This window comes from Salvelinus namaycush, chromosome 8 (assembly GCF_016432855.1).
Source record: "Salvelinus namaycush isolate Seneca chromosome 8, SaNama_1.0, whole genome shotgun sequence".
In the NCBI taxonomy this organism is placed as follows: Eukaryota; Metazoa; Chordata; class Actinopteri; order Salmoniformes; family Salmonidae; genus Salvelinus; species Salvelinus namaycush.
The window spans coordinates 8,506,021-8,523,870 of NC_052314.1; the positions used below are offsets into that span (position 1 = coordinate 8,506,021).

General features: G+C 43.5%; 1 protein-coding gene across 4 annotated transcripts in view; it reads right to left on the bottom strand.

Annotated features, from left to right (window-relative positions):
* The window catches only part of LOC120052368 (MOB kinase activator 2-like), a 110,477-nt gene that overhangs the window by 16,040 nt on the left and 76,587 nt on the right, over nt 1-17,850 (bottom strand). The window contains exon 1 of one of the 4 annotated variants that reach the window (XM_038999225.1): nt 8,906-9,111. The exons of the other annotated variants lie outside the window; for them this stretch is intronic. Coding sequence (XP_038855153.1) covers nt 8,906-9,021 — 116 coding nt within the window. The 5' untranslated portion in view covers nt 9,022-9,111. Of the gene's footprint in view, nt 1-8,905; nt 9,112-17,850 lie in introns of those variants that run through there. 4 annotated transcript variants of the gene reach the window in all.

The following is a 17,850-nucleotide window of genomic DNA, read 5'->3' on the forward strand; positions in this document are numbered from 1 at the left end:
TGAAACATGCACCAATTCCACCTACACTGAGGCACGAACACACTGCTACTTTAAAGGCTTGGAACGAGAGGATTTCCTCATTTGTATTAGTGCATTGACTGCATTATGCAATCTAAGCACATTTGGTATGACTTACCCCTTTGCTAACTTTACCCATGTATTTACTTTCCCCTCATTCAGTGTCACCTGCTTGCCAAGCCCAATATTGCACAACTGTTGCTTAAATTGCCTGGTGAATTTGGGAGGCATCTAACAATTGGCATATGGAAGTTGTTAATGCAATCTGTGACAGGGAAGAACATTCAACATCCATCCAATACAGTTACCGTAAACAAGATGGCTTCCAGCAAACTGAGCACAGCTCTAGGATCAGCTAACCCTCCCCAAAACCCTCAACAAAAGAGGAAAAACACATTGTCCTCATGATGGTTGAGGTTTTGATTTAGGGAGAAGAACTTGTGCTTGGAGCGTAAACAACAAAGTTATGCCAGACAATGTGAGGAGTTTTTCCCCCCTGTTCTCTCTGAAGAGTAGCGATGATGGATTTCTGAAGCGTCTACTGAGCATGTTTCCATGTAGCCCTGGTATGTGGAGGTGAACTCCGTCCACACCAGAGAAACATGCTGCTTTTCTTACCACCTGGACTTAATGCAACACCAGTCGACCAGCAGTGTTTTCAGTGGAAAACCACCCGACAGTATTTACAGTGACGACAGAAGAGACAAGACAACATCAGGAACAGAGGCGTAGATGTTCTTGCTGTACTGTTTGGACCAGCAAAACATTAACCTGAACAACAACCCTGGCAACAAAGCAAAACAACCCTAAGATAAGTCAGAGGCCAAAACATATTTTACATTTTATTTCACCTTTATTTAAAAAGTGAATCAATCCAAAATAAAAAAGGTTCCTTTCTCCTGTTGTGATCGGACATTGGCATTTTAGTCATTTAGCAGATGCTCTTATCCTGAGAGATTTACAGTAGTGAGTACATACATTTACATAACTGCCAATGGAACAAATTTCAGCCCAACTGTAATAGAGGATCAATACGTGAGCAAGATGCTTGAGCCCTACTGCACACACTCAGCTCTTCTCCATTTTGTAAGGACAGACTTTGGCTTGAGGATATCAGCTTTAGATTCCTTGATTCCAGTTAGACCTACAGATCTATTTCAGACATCTAAATTGAGTATACTTCTCAATGGCTCTTTTCCCTGAAAAACCACAGACCGAGGAGGTGCAGGCCGAGCCAGCCAAGCCATAACAGCCATTACTGGGTTATAAAGATACAGGAAGGAGTAAGTGCAGAAATCTCCACACATATCATACTCAGATAGTCTCGGAGGAAATGTGTAACAATGGCAGTCTTCTCTGATTTCTTCTACTTTCAGAAGTCACGGCCAAACTGTCCTGAGGCCTGTTTGATGCAAGTCTTCTATAGCCATGGGACGTCTGTTACATCGGTTTTTCTTATTAACCTTGTTGAATGTACTTTCATTCCATGTTACCCAGTCACATTAATTTCCCTTCACGGCACAGAGGATCACTTGACTTGACAGAGGCTCGCTTACACAATGTGTTGGAGGCTCAAGGTCCCTCCTCCCCATGCCTCTGTGCTGCCCCATGCCTCTGTGCTGCCCCATGCCTCTGTGCTGCCCCATGCCTCTGTGCTGCCCCATGCCTCTGTGCTGCCCCATGCCTCTGTGCTGCCCCATGCCTCTGTGCTGCCCCATGCCTCTGTGCTGCCCCATGCCTCTGTGCTGCCCCATGCCTCTGTGCTGCCCCATGCCTCTGTGCTGCCCCATGCCTCTGTGCTGCCCCATGCCTCTGTGCTGCCCCATGCCTCTGTGCTGCCATAAGGTTACTTACAAGCATCACTCTGTTCACTACATGCGTGTGTGGAGTGGGATTTTTGGAGCAGCGGACACCTTTTGGCACCATGAACAACTCGCCGTTCCCACTCCCATTCACAACGGGCGACAGCAACGTTTTTTTTGTTTTGTCAAGCAAGAAAGAGTCGCCTTCCCTTGCTGGTAGTAGCTAACTGGCAGCCTGGCTAAGTGGTGTTAGCCTGGCTACAAACATAGCAAGCTAGCTAGCCTTTTAGCTTCCCACATCTCCATGTGAAATAATCAGATTTATATATTTTTTTGAAATATGCCCTGGCAAATAATATTATACTTTCTGGTGAAACATCAAACATTATCCCAGTTTGATATGCTGCTATTGTATTCATTCCCATATCAGCTAAAAATAGAACGTCATCATGTTTTGGTCATGATGAGGAAAAGCACCTAGCTAGCTAGTTGGCTACAGCAGGTTCTACCATTTCACGCCCTTTTTGTGACGAAAAGCGACACTGCAACAATGCGCTCCGCATATAGCTTCTCCGTAGAGCATGGAGTAAGCTATCGGACTAAACCCCATTCAGAGCACCACGGACACAATGCGCTCCGCATATAGCTTACTCCATGCTCTACGGAGAAGCTATCGGACTAAACCCCATTCAGAGCACCACGGACACAATGCGCTCCGCATATAGCTTCTCCGTAGAGCATGGAGTAAGCTATCGGACTAAACCCCATTCAGAGCACCACGGACACAATGCGCTCCGCATATAGCTTCTCCGTAGAGCATGGAGTAAGCTATCGGACTAAACCCCATTCAGAGCACCACGGACACAATGTAGGGTCATCAACATCACAACAGACGTGTGGGAGAGAGGAGAGCATCTTCGGGGCCTAGCCCCCTCTGGTCCAGTATTCCATTAAGGTATCCTTCCTTCATTTCCTTGAAGTAATTACTGATTTCACAAGATGCAAGGTTTCCGCCACACCTTGTTCACCTATCCAGTCATATCAGATCACATCAGTGATTACATAGAGGGATTTTTCATGTACTCAAAGTCAGGATTTCATTGTGCAGTCTTCTAACAAGCCCTAGTTATCCTAACCCATACATCTCGACATGAATTTACCCAGTTCAACCTCAATGTAACCTGCCTCTGTATTCAGCCGTTCCACTATTGAGGAAACAAGGTTGGGTAATGTGTTTTCTTCCCTGTGAGCTGAGAACTAGACATACTGTAGGCCTACTTATTAACTTCATATAACCGTTTTGTTCTTCTTCCTCAAACGTCACTGGAAAATCCCCTTGAAGGTCATAAAAGCAAACTTTTAAAGGTGGTACGTGTAGGTGCATCAACCAATTTCAAATCGCTGTGGTATTCTAAAGTAAATTAAGTTAGGCAAGGGTATGAAGAAGAACTTGTCGTTACCTGTTAGGTTTTACAGATTGTTATCCGCTACAGTAATGTAGGGCTGACCCCATTTAGTCCACTGGTTGATTGTTTGGTTGATAGGCTGTTGGTCGACCGAGATTTCTTCAGTTGAGCAGTAGCGACAACAACAACAACAAAATCTATATATAGAGTGCACAAGAGACCAGTCTGATTCGTGCATGTCTGAGTGGACTACTCCATTGTAGACGTGGGGATTGCACTCAGACATGTGCTACTGAAATTGTATATGGTTATATTACATAAGAACAATTATGCAACACTAATAAAAAAATATTTTATAACAAAATGCGCTTTCTCCCGCATTGGATAGTGGTCGCTGTCCACAGTTCTGAAAACACATCAGAACGCTGTTGAATTTGCACCTTTTCCTAGAACATGTTGCTATGTGCATAATTGCAAAGTTAACCAGCATATTGGTGTTGAGAAGAATGCAGCGGAGGCAGCAGCAGAATGAGTAATAGACAATAAGGCAAAGGCTGTTTTCTCTACTCTCCTCACTTTTCTTAAAACCAACTTAATTAGGTCTATAATCAATAGCCTAACTGTTAAATGTGCCTGGCTTTATAAATGATTTATTTATAGAAATAAGACAGAACCTGCTTCTGTTGCCTGTTTGAGTGTTTGTTTAATAGCCTACTGATTCCGTGAGCACCAAGCCTCATGGAACGACATGTCATGTAAACAATCACAAATGTGGCTGTTTTTAATCTTTGCTTTGCTGTAATAAAGGCTTTACACTTTGTATCCGTTAGGACAGGCTCTCTGGTATTATTTCATGTATTTAGTGTTGTTTACACTTGTTCCAAATTGCCCCAAAAAGTATTTATAATAAACACTCCTTTTTCTTGTTCTCTTATTATTATGCTAATCATTTTAATAATAAGTCATGTAGTTATCATTAGTAGGCTTAGTATAGCAGCCTTGTATAACCACCATTGAGCTGTAGGACTAAGAGTGCATCTTGTTTAGTCTTAATACTCTAACTTACTTAGGCCTATATTTCATACAAGCTACTGTATCAATCCATCATTATTTCATGTCATCACACAGCATACGAGTCATTCATGATTTGAAATGCAATCAAGCATTTTAGTTTTAAAATAAAATAAAGCAAGCTTTGAAGAATTAGCTTAAACAAAAAATAAACCGTTTCATTTTGGAAATTGCATTCACGAATGAATGCGACTGTTTTTAGTCTTTTCTGTAATAAAAGGCGCAACACTCTCTGCTACGCTGATCATTTATTTAGTGTTGTTTACATTGTTCCACACTGTCAGAAAAAGTAGATCTAACAGTACCTGTTTGGCACACATAATATGCACGCAGCACTCACCTTATTTTTTCCCCCAGCTCCAGTATTTTCCACAACTAGTCTAATTTATTCCACACATCTGACTTCCGGTTTACCTCATGAGCCACCAGTAGCCTAAACATTCCCGTTTACCAAATGAGCCACCAGTAGCCTAAACATTCCCGTTTACCTCATGAGCCACCAGTAGCCTAAACATTCCCGTTTACCTCATGAGCCACCAGTAGCCTAAACATTCCCGTTTACCTCATGAGCCACCAGTAGCCTAAACATTCCCGTTTACCTCATGAGCCACCAGTAGCCTAAACATTCCCGTTTACCTCATGAGCCACCAGTAGCCTAAACATTCCCGTTTACCTCATGAGCTACCAGTAGCCTAAACATTCCCGTTTACCTCATGAGCCACCAGTAGCCTAAACATTCCCGTTTACCTCATGAGCCACCAGTAGCCTAAACATTCCCGTTTACCTCATGAGCCACCAGTAGCCTAAACATTCCCGTTTAGAGTTTGTCACGTCCTCCGTATCCATTTTGATGTTACAGTGTTCAGAGTTTGTTATAACCAATTTATTGATGTGATTATGATATGCTATAGATCAGGCCCTATTGGTCACGCGCACGTGATGCATACATGTGTCACAAAGAGAGCATGGGCTGAGGGAATGTTTTTCCTAAACAAATGAGGGATTTTGGTAAGAGAACTTTTCAGTCAGAAATGGCAGTATTTATGTTGCAGCTTCAGCAACAGGGCGATAAACACTGTGGTGGTCGCTGCAGCAGGGAGGAGAGAGACAACGGGTACTAGTCACTCGCTGTCTTTAACACAGCAAGTGTGAGCCCGGCCCAGCACAATCAAATCAATTGCTGGTCGGACTCCCTCTTATCATTTGTGTGTCTTAATTATTTAAATCAAACAGTGTGCTTAATGCAGACACGCTTAGTGAATATAGTTGATTTGGTTAACAGACATAGGATGTGTTTATATAGATTTTGTCGGGGACAGCCCTGATGTAATGTACGATAATGCATTCCAACAACACGGAATCCTAAGATGGTAGACATTCTTAAAGCCAATAAAAAAAGCCATACCAGTATCTATTACTTAAAGCCATACCAGTATCTATTACCCAAGGTTCCATTATTAGGACTGTGTGTTTCCAGGCTTTTGCCCTTTGTGCTGGTTGAAAAAACTCCTGTGATGGAGGTGGAGTGTGTCCACTCTGTCCCAAGAAGGATTAGCCTCATTATGTCTCTCAAAGACTTTACACAGAAAGGCCACACTGACAGGCCCCGTGGTTAGGGCCACAAGATTTAAACTGACTACGTGACTGTTGACGAGGCAAAATTCTAGGGCAGCGGGTCCGAATTATGGCCTATTTTGGTGTTTATAAAAGAGTTTCCTGATTTTAGGCTAGGTTGAAGATAACAAAAGGTTAAGACAATGCGATTCTAATTTCCCATAACTCTTTGCAAAAATGGTCCAATGAATGGTCCAATGAATTTGTTTATTTTCAAAACGCTGCCCCCCTTTAAGTCTGAGTTATGTCTTAGTATGCAATACCGAAACAGCCAACCTCAAAAAAAACATGCTTTGTGTAACAGTGCATGTATAAGTTGTGCTGTTGTAATGTTTAGAGAAAGAAATGAGTTTATGGTCTTTCAATCTAAAACACCTCTTAATATGCAGTGTTTGAATAAAACTGAGGCTTTAATTATTTACAGCGGTTGAGGAGGCGTATCACATTGCTCCCATTCTTGCTCAGTCTTGCTGTGGAGATCTGTCGTGCAGTCGCTGAGTGCTGGAAGCCATGTAAAGCTTAGGGGGTTTTGCCACATAGCAGCAATACACTAGTCAGAGGTAGCCTAACACGGAACTGGAGAGTCAAATAAGCCTGTAATAATTACAGCTAAACACAGACAGCAATTTCCCTTTTAAATTCTGAGCTGTGAAGAATATTGCAAGGAGAAAACAGTATAATTAGGCTTAGGCAAGTAGAGCTTTGCAGTGGGAAAGTTGACAGCACATTTGAGTTTCTAAAAGTATCTAGATGTTTAGTGCCAGACTTCATAAAACTGTCTGCAACGTGGTCTCAGAACATTTCGTATTATTCTGTACGTAAACCAAGACAATCCATAGTATATGTTACGTTTCGTATGCATTACATTTGTGGATGTCCAGCACCCATTTCATACGATCCCCTATACAGACACACTTAGTTGACCGGGGCAGCTCTAGCAGGGCAGAAATTTTAAATGACTTGTTGGAAAGGTGGCATCCTATGACAGTAACACTTTGAAAGTCACTGACTTCTTCAATAAGGCCATTCTAGTGCCAATAATTGTCTATGGAGATTGCATGGCTGTGTGCTCGATTTTATACACCTGTCAGCAACAGGTGTGGCTGAAATAGCCTAATCCACTATTTTTAAGGGGTGTCCACATACCAATGTAGAGTATTACGAATTTGCAAAACGTATATGTTGCAAATTCCAATTGGTTGTGGCTAACATTAGCTAGGTGGCTAATGATAACATTTCCTAGAAAAGGAGTTAGGTTAAAGGGTTAAGGTTAGCTAACATGCTAAGTAGTTGCAAAATAGCTAAAAAGTAGTAAGTACACTGAACAAAAGTAAGCGCAACATGCAACAATTTACTGAGTTACAGTTCATATAAGGAAATCAGTCAATTGAAATAGATTCATTAGGCCCTAATCTAAGAATTTCACATGACTGGGAATACAGATATGCATCTGTTGGTCACAAATACCTTAAAAAGGTAGGGGCATGGATAGATTTTTTTTTTTAAGTCAGTATCTGGTGTGACCACCATTTACCTCATGCAGCAAGACATATATTCACATAGAGTTGATCAGGCTGTTGATTGTGGCCTGTGGAATGTTGTTCCGCTCCTCTTCAATGGCTGTGCAAAGTTGCTGGATATTGGCGGGAACTTGAACACGCTGCTGTACAAGACAATCCAGAGCATCCCACACATGCTCAATGGGTGACATGTCTGATGGGTATGCAGGCCATGGAAGAACTGGGACATTTTCCAGCTTCCAGGAATTGTGTACAGAACACTGCGACATGGGGCTGTGCATTATCATGCTCAAATATGAGGTGATGGCGGCGAATTAATGGTAAGACAATGGGCCTCGGGATCTCGTCACAGTATCACATTGCCATAGATAAAATGCTATTGTGTTCATTGTTCTTAGCTTATACCTGCCCATACCATAACCCCACTCTGTTCACAATGTTGACATCAGCAAACCGCTCGCCCACACGACACCATACAGTCTGCCATCTGCCCGGTACAATTGAAACCAGGATTCATCCACGAAGAGCTGCAGTTGTGAGGCCAGATGGACGTACTTTAACATTTTCTAAAACAACGTTGGAGGCGGCTTATGGTAAAGCAATTAACACATTCCTGTAGTCAGCATGCCAATTGCACACTCCCTAAAAACTTGCGACATCTGTGGCATTGTGTTGTGACAAAACTGCACATTTTAGAGTGTCCTTATATTGTCCCCAGCACAACCTGCACCTGTGTAATGATGTTGCTGTTTAATCAGCTTCTTGATATGCCACACCTGTCAGGTGGATGGATTATCTTTCAACCTTTGGATTGCTAGACATTCGCGTTTTACACCCGACCAACCACCCTCCTTTCGTTTTTGCCTTAAGTAACCTTATATCTTATGTAACCATACCAAACGTAAGATAATTGGATTGTCCCGAGTATACCTTTACTATGTTACGTCTAATCTATGATACCAGTCTGTAAAACTACATGTTCGCGCATCCAATTTCTGCTGCCACGCATCAAAACCAAGAACTGATTCAGAGACGAACGTTTACCGATATGAAAATGACAGTATTGGCTACCTACTTCTAACATTTTAGCGATTTTGGTCGTGACACACACCATGGCTAGTGGCGATTTTGGTCGTGACACACACCATGGCTATCAAGTCGATAGCCTACTTTGTGCATAGTTTATCCAAACTGTACTCCAACGTTTTAGAAATCCGAAATACATCTAAAACGTCAAGTATATGATTAGCAGATTGTTCTTTTTTTACAACAAAATTATATTTCCCAAATCAGACAGTGAACGTTCCTTTTGCTGTCCCATGGAAAGTTCCACTATAAACCAAGCATGCTGCTGTCACGCGTACCGTCGCGAGCCCACTGCTGCCTTGTCTTCACATTATGGAGAAGGCTCGCAACAAGTATGATGAACATAAACCATTTAAACCTGACAAATTCAAACATATTGTTATTTTACCTTAAAACTTTGCCCACCGCCTGAAGGACCATTTTACAACTTAATCCGCTTTTTGCGTTCCTCTGTGAGTGCATATCCGTATTTTCGCCTGAAATAGAACAGTAATCTCCGACCATACTTGATGGGAAAACTTTAAAAAAAAAAAAAAAAACTTCTATCCACACCGTCGCTCTCGGATGAGGCTCCAAAATTAAACACTTCAACTTTCACTGTACATAAGACCTGAAGAGAAACGTATTTGTGGCTTTCGCAACTGCCAGCCCCCCTTTCTCCACTTGCAGCCAATCCGTGGAGAGGAGAGTCCTCGGGGTGCGAAAAAAGAACCCCCACAATACGTACGTCACAGCCTTATTATGTAGAGGTGATCCACGGTTGTCACTAGTTACCATAGCCACAAAATCTAAAATGGTCTATATCGTAAAAATGTATTTCCTAATAATTCGAAAGATCGATTAAAACACCTGGTTTTCTGAGTAGACTATGCCTACTTCGATTTTGACCTTACGCCGATTATGATAATCAGAGTAAGGTGTTTACATGACTAATGCCATGCTAGCTGTCCGATTTATTTTCCACAAGCCTCCAGTCATCTCACTAGACATGCTAGCTGTCTGATTTATGTTCCACAGGCCTCTAGTCATCTCACCAGACAGGTTTGCTGCATTGAGAGGCCCGACGCCAGAAGAACGTGCTTAGTGCGTTTAATAGGCTACATGTTGAGACGATGAGGCCACATTCTTGTGTCTGACTGAACCTCACTTGGAACTAAATTATGAGGCCGGGAGACGAGCAGTAGATGGACATGTAGCTACTTGACTTCACAACAGGGCTGGTGGTGAGAGACGGTGCTTTACCACAACAGGGCTGGTGGTGAGACAGTGCTTTACCACAACAGGGCTGGTGGTGAGAGACGGTGCTTTACCACAACAGGACTGGTGGTGAGAGACGGTGCTTTACCACAACAGGACTGGTGGTGAGAGACGGTGCTTTACCACAACAGGACTGGTGGTGAGAGACGGTGCTTTACCACAACAGGACTGGTGGTGAGAGACGGTGCTTTACCACAACAGGACTGGTGGTGAGAGACGGTGCTTTGCCACAACAGGACTTCTGGTGAGAGATGGTGCTTTACCACAACAGGACTGCTGGTGAGAGACGGTGCTTTACCACAACAGGGCTGGTAGTGAGAGACGGTGCTTTACCACAACAGGACTGCTGGTGAGAGACGGTGCTTTACCACAACAGGACTGCTGGTGTACTGATGGTGAGAGACGGTGCTTTACCACAACAGGACTGCTGGTGAGAGACGGTGCTTTACCACAACAGGACTGGTGGTGAGAGACGGTGCTTTGCCACAACAGGACTTCTGGTGAGAGATGGTGCTTTACCACAACAGGACTGCTGGTGAGAGACGGTGCTTTACCACAACAGGGCTGGTAGTGAGAGACGATGCTTTACCACAACAGGACTGCTGGTGAGAGACGGTGCTTTACCACAACAGGACTGCTGGTGTACTGATGGTGAGAGACGGTGCTTTACCACAACAGGACTGCTGGTGAGAGACGGTGCTTTACCACAACAGGACTGCTGGTGTACTGATGGTGAGAGACGGTGCTTTGCCAAAACAGGACTGGTGGTGAGAGACGGTGCTTTACCACAACAGGACTAGTGGTGTACTGATGGTGAGAAACGGTGCTTTGCCACAACAGGACTTGTGGTGAGAGACGGTGCTTTACCACAACAGGACTGCTGGTGTACTGATGGTGAGAAACGGTGCTTTACCACAACAGGACTGGTGGTGTACTGATGGTGAGAAACGGTGCTTTGCCACAACAGGACTGGTGGTGAGAGACAGTGCTTTACCACAACAGGACTGCTGGTGTACTGATGGTGAGAAACGGTGCTTTGCCAAAACAGGACTGGTGGTGAGAGACGGTGCTTTACCACAACAGGACTGGTGGTGTTACTGGTGAGAGACGGTGCTTTACCACAACAGGACTGGTGGTGTTACTGGTGAGAGACGGTGCTTTACCACAACAGGACTGGTGGTGAGAGACGGTGCTTTACCACAACAGGACTGGTGGTGTTACTGGTGAGAGACGGTGCTTTACCACAACAGGACTGGTGGTGTTACTGGTGAGAGACGGTGCTTTACCACAACAGGACTGGTGGTGAGAGACGGTGCTTTACCACAACAGGACTGGTGGTGTTACTGGTGAGAGACGGTGCTTTACCACAACAGGACTGGTGGTGTTACTGGTGAGAGACGGTGCTTTACCACAACAGGACTGGTGGTGAGAGACGGTGCTTTACCACAACAGGACTGGTGGTGTTACTGGTGAGAGACGGTGCTTTACCACAACAGGACTGGTGGTGTTACTGGTGAGAGACGGTGCTTTACCACAACAGGACTGGTGGTGTTACTGGTGAGAGACGGTGAGGCAAACCTCCAAACCTCCAAGCAAGGAAAAGGGGGATACCTGGTCAGTTGTACAACTGAATGCTTTCAACTGAAATGTGTCTTACGCATTTAACCCAACCTCTCTGAATCAGAGAGATGCGGGGGGCTGCCTTAATCAACATCCACATCTTCAGCGCCCGGGGAACAGTGGGTTAACTGCCTTGCTCAGGGGCAGAATGACATTTTTACCTTGTCAGCTTAGGGATTCGTTCCAGCAACCTTTCGGGAATTAGTGTGAACACGGGAGGTGGTGTTTTTGATAGTTTGGGCCAAAGTCTGAGGTCTAGTTCATAGTGGCATGACACAATGTAGACTTGGTTGATATCGATCATCAACTTTGAGAGTACAAAGACAGTAGAAAAGCAATGTTGAAATAGGCCTACTACAGCAAAGGCAGTGAGAAGGACAAAAAAAAGGTCAGGTTATGACAAAGGATCATGAGTTAAAAGGAATACAACAAACTGTTCTTTCTCCCTACTTTCCTCAGACACGTCTCTCACCATCTTTCATTCTCCCTTGCTTTCTTTTCTCTTCTGAACCCATCTCTCTCTCTCAATTCTCCCCTTTCTCTGGCCAGGACTGGTATCCATTAAAGTATCTCATAGTGCTAATCTACGATCAGCCCCCCCCGTCCATATTATGTAATTCATTATGATCTAAATCTCCTACTCAGAGACGCTATGTGAATATGGGCCCTAGTCTCTCTCCCTGCCCCCCCCCCCCCTCTCTCAGGCTGGACCGTTGGGGTTGCAGCTGTAGCATGGACGCTCACAAAGACACAGTAATCTGGGGGATCTCTGGAGCCCAGCTCACTCCCAGTGTGTATGTGTGTGTGTGTGTGTGTGTGTGTGTGTGTGTGTGTGTGTGTGTGTGTGTGTGTGTGTGTGTGTGTGTGTGTGTCACAGTCTGAGTGTGTAAGGGTCGGAGTATGTCAGGGTCTGGGCTCCAATCAGTGTGTCAGGGTAAATTCCATTTCCACCCAGTCAATCTTTACGTGTGTGTGTTTGCAAGAGAGAGCCCCTGTGTGTTTATGCACTGTGAGTTGCTATCTATTTGTGTGTGTTTCTGTGACTTTCTGAGAGTGAGAGAGGTGGTCTGATAGGGCCCTGTACAGGTCCATCTGCACACTCAGTCAGCACAACTCCTCTTAAGGCGTCAGTTCAGCTAGCTCACATAATCCCTTAGAAGACTTCTGCTTCACAATTTTACATTTAAGATGTTTGGTGCAGTATTCCTCAAGTGAAAAAATGTGCATAAAACGATTAGTCTCTCGTTGAATGACAAACACTTCATTGAAGAATCCCTACTGTTGACCAATCACCAACGAAGGGGCATAGACTTCGGCTACTGACTTTGGCTTGCCTCGAGAAAAAATGTGCGCACGAACAGCTGAAAAAAACCTTGCTGGACACCAAAACGAACAAAAACATCACAAAATGTCATCATAATATATGTACGAACTGTTTCGGATGGGAAGCATACGGACGCCTTTAGGCACGTCTCCCCGTCTGGCCCCAGCACAGCGCTCACTCTGAGGGAGAGGGGAGGGAGGCTGGGGGGTGGAGCTCTGGTGCTCCAGAGGCTCGCTCTGAGTGGCTTCTGCTGTGGTGAGTAGAAAGAGAGAGAAGGGGAAGGAGAGAGGGGAAAGAGGCCAGAATAGGGTAGAGCCTTTTCCCAGGAGCTATTTCTAACCTCCGCCTGCCTCTGTCTGGCCCTGGGCTATACTGACCAGAGAGAAAAGGGTGAGAGAGGGGGAGATAGGGAGGGGGAACAGCGTGAAGGAGAGAGAGACTGAGAAAGAGAGGGGGTGAAGACAGAGACAGGGGTAGGTGGTGAGATTACACTCACAGAAGTTATGTTCACTGTTCATTTTTATTTCACTTTTGTTAATTATCTACTTCACTTGCTTTGGCAATGTTAACATATGTTTCCCATGCCAATAAAGCTTTTGAATTGAAAGAAAGCAACAGTAGTGAGAGCGACACTAGGGCCATGAGTGAACAGTCCTACCTGGCTTCGGGCCCTACGTACTTGAGGTGGTGACAAGTGGAAGTAATGGAATGGAAATGGAACTTTCCATAGATTAGCTTACAACTATTAGATCAGAAGGCAGCCATTCAAGATCACTGGACCATAGCCAGGGCCTCTATTCAGAATTAACTCCATTCAAGACAGTGGGCTCAATCACGCTTCAAAGACAACTTAATGAATTACAGCAATTCGGTTACTGGATAGTACTAATCCATTATTGTATATGAGCCGATTTGGGTGGAAATGATCCTGATAACGACAACTAATTCATTGCTGTTGTAGGCAGGCTAATATAGTTAGCACTGGTGTCATACGTTAGGGGTCCCAAACTGTTTCAATCGGGGCCCCCCTTCCAGAATTGGGAAACATACACGCCACGTTTATTTCTATGTGCACAAGCACTGTCCATACCACTCGTTGGTGGAGTGAAATTTGCAGATTTAAAGCTTATTTCCTGCAATTCTACACATTTTGTCATGGGGTGCAAAGAACATTTTGCTGTTTTAAATCACATTTTCTTGCAATTCCGTACATTTTGCCATGTCGAATGTGTATTCATGTGATATGAGTGACATTTAAAAATATAATAATAATAATAAATATATATATATATATATATATATTAAAATACCCCCCAAAAAACGTTAGCTGACATGGGCTAGTTGATCTGGACATTTCTGACAAGTTATAAATAGCTCTGAAAAGTATGAAATGACTAATATGACAAGAGGAACTGATGATGCACTACCCAATTTTGAAATTGCACCTTGTGCATTCTACTATTGCAACTTTCAAGAGTAAGTTGAAAGCTGGACCGAGTTCCTTTAAAAAGTTAAATAAAATTTTTGGGGGGGCCCGCCGGCCCCTCGCGCCCCACAGTTTGGGAACCACTGTCCTATGTAACCCAACCTCATATAGAGCCTTACAGGTAGAAATCAAACCACTGACTACAGATCTAGCCTACAGGTTGTAATCCCTCACACAAATAAACTTCATTCTTACATAGCCCAAGATTTGACGTGAGTGGAAAGTGCGGTCGGACACGTTCCTCTTCTACCGGACAGAGACAACTATGATTCTTAGCTACTGTTGACGTAGCTTCTTGGCAGCTTCTTCACAGACAAGACATGGCATCACTCACTTCGGTCACCTGGTTATATCTCAGGCTATAAACATTATCTCACGTTCTCGGCCATGAACTAAATTCCATGGAAGAAACACACATCTAGGCTAAACATTGGACTTGCATAAATCCTATTCTGTATAACAAACACTAAACATTATCTAAATGTCACTGGATTGGTATAAATGATCCTTTGTTTGACATGCTAAGGTCTTCTTCCTAAACATGATCTCACGCCATACGGCCTAAATCACATTCTGAATCGTTCAGTGGGGACAGTGGGCTCTCCCGAGTGGCGCAGCGGTCTAAGGCACTGCATCTCAGTGCTAGAGGCATCACTACAGACACCTTGGTTCGAATCCAGGCTGTATCACAACCGGAAGTGATTGAGAGTCCCATAATTATCACAGCGTCGTCCGGGTTTGGCTGGTGTAGGCCGTCATTGTAAATAAGAATTTGTTCTTAACTGACTTTCCTAGTTACATAAAGTTTCAATAAAATAAATAAAACAATACATCTGATAATAGGACCTGAGCTCTGTTGACAGAGCGGTGCAGTTCTCAGCATAACTTTTGCAGACTTGTTGTGGTGGTCGTCTTCAAAGTTGTTTCCGTAGGTCGCAAAATTAGCACGACACGATTTAGAAAATAAAAAGCTTGCAGTACGCTCAGTGCTCCATAGGGATTTCACAGAGATTCGCTTGTTTTTGTGAGAACCCTTCAAAAAAATAACAGGAATTTCACATTAATATGAAAAGCGTATACGAAAATACTACAGGTCATGTCTCAAAATCGCTATTTATCTTACATATATTTTGTTTTATGTCCTGCGGATTTGAGAAGATGAGTTCAATGGGAAAGTGAGCCTGTCAGGTAGCCTTCATTCTCGCAAAGCTGACGCGATGCAGTGAAATTTTCCTTGTTTTTCACCACTTTTTGTTCTCTGGCCTTCATTGATTTAGTCACCCTAATTTTGACCATCCTACAAGGGTTAGAACTCCAATAACTTTAACAGATTATGAGAGACATGATGTTTGGATCATTGTTTTTTTGAGGATTATCTACACAATTGCCATTATTTTAACCATTGTACAAAAGACACATTTCTGATTGGACACCCTACATTCTGTAGAAACAGTACGTGGGTAGCTAGCCCATAACCCGAAACTTTAGCCAATCTAACTCATATCCGATCCTTTTAACAGTGAATGGATATTTCACGAGTTAAAATGATACTAACTTTACTCATAAAACATATCCTGATTTGCTCAGTAGGGAACTATGCATCAGGATGATGACACTGGGGACTAATCCACAGATCTATGATCAGTTCATCCTAGCCCCCTAATCCTATCTTTTGGGGCTCCCGAGTGGCGCAGCGGTCTAAGGCAGTGCTAGAGGCGTCACTACAGACCCTGGTTTGATTCCAGGCTGTATCACAACCGGTCGTGATTGGGATTCCCATGGGGGAATCGGCTGTCATTGTAAATAAGAATTTGTTCTTAACCGACTTGCCAAGTTAAATAAAGGTAAAATTAAAAATATAAACTAACCCATAGGGTGGTGAGAAGATATCTGACCCGGTATCAGTGGTCAGATGGGCAACTTCTAGACTACCTACACCGTCAAAGACAGCTTCCCAGCAAACCACAGTGTCCTGCTTTGAGGCCCATATTAAATAAAAAACACACACTGCTCATTAAAAAAAACCACGAGGGAGGGGAAAGGAGGAGTAAAAAGAAAGAGTTGTGTAAGAAGGTCTCTCTAAACACTGACGTCAATGGCCAGGCCTTTTGACTCGTTTCTCCAGGAAGGACATTGGATTGACGTAAAGTCCAAATCTGATTACTGTTGCTCGGTCAACCATCTATTGATATCTATCATCCAATTCAAGAGAATGCAAGCGAGATAAAAAAAAGGCGGTATGGAAAAATGCCATTAATTCAAATATTTAGGCAAATGTCACAGTGACCAGAAAAGGGCTTGGTGGTATGTCTGTCACTATAAAGAAAAGTCAAAGTCAGTGAAGAAACTAGTCAAGTAGTAGGCCAGGGGTAGGCAACTAGATTCAGCCACGGGACGATTTTTGCCGGATGGTCGGGATGCTGGAACATAATTATAATCATTTGTAGCTCAACATGTAGCTCAGTTGGTAGAGCAGGGTGCTTGAAACGACAGGGTTGTGGGTTCCCCACAGGGGACCAGTATGATTTTTATTTATGAAAATGTATTGCACTCACTTCTTCTGTAAGTCGCTCTGTAAAAGAGCATCTGCTAAATGACTAAAATGTCAAATGTACACCGCAAATTTACTACACGAGTAAATAACAATCATTTCATACTATCATTACATTGAGAAACAGTCACTTCTCTTGATTTTTTGTTGTTGTTGCTGAAATCCTGGTGATTTTACACACTTTTTCTAATCTTTGGGGGGCAAAAAAATTACGATTATGTAGTAAGCTATTTAAAATAACTATGAGAAAACATTCATCCATTTTCAAAATGTTCACAAAAAAGGTGTTCTCCACTAGGGCTGTGACGGTCATTACATTTTGTCGGCCAAAACTTGAAGCTAGTTCATTCATGGTGTTCAAAACTAAAAGCTAGTTCCTGCTGTCCCCTCCGATACAATTTGCAGCGCTGGCTGGTCCAACGGGTTGGGTGTGAAAGTCAGTGAACGGACCTTCCACCTTTTTAACACCAAGAAAACACAGATTCCTGCCAGCAACAGATGAATCACACAGCAGTAGATATGCCTCGGGCCTGGCAAAAGCTCAGTCCACCCCTTCAACCCCACGATATAGCCAAAGGCACTGTAGACCAAGAGTGACTGGTCACCTTGAGTGACTGGTGCATTGACCAATGGACTGGCAGAATTTGGGCACGGTGTGTGGACTGCGTGTGTGTGTGTGTGTGTGTGTGTGTGTGTATGTATATATATATATATATATATATATATATATATGAGAGAGTAGTGTGTGTGTGTACCTTGTGTCAGGTGGGTTTGTGTGTATGGTTTGTACAAGCGTGTGCAAGGCAAATCTGGACAAAAGAACGTGTTAGCAAACCCAGCAAAGTATCAAATCAATGGAAGTGTACCTTTGCGCTGACTGACAGGTCAAATCTTGTTTGCTTAACTTGCTCGACGCACTACCTCAAAGATGGCTGTTAAATGAGGGGCTTATGGGTAACGGCAAATTGTAATTTGCTATCACAAAACATTTTAAACTCAAGGTAGGTAAATTAATTTGTTGTCTACACAGGTGTATCATTTCTAAAACATAGTATTTTACACATAGCTACTCTTTCCCCCGTATCCCTTCACCTC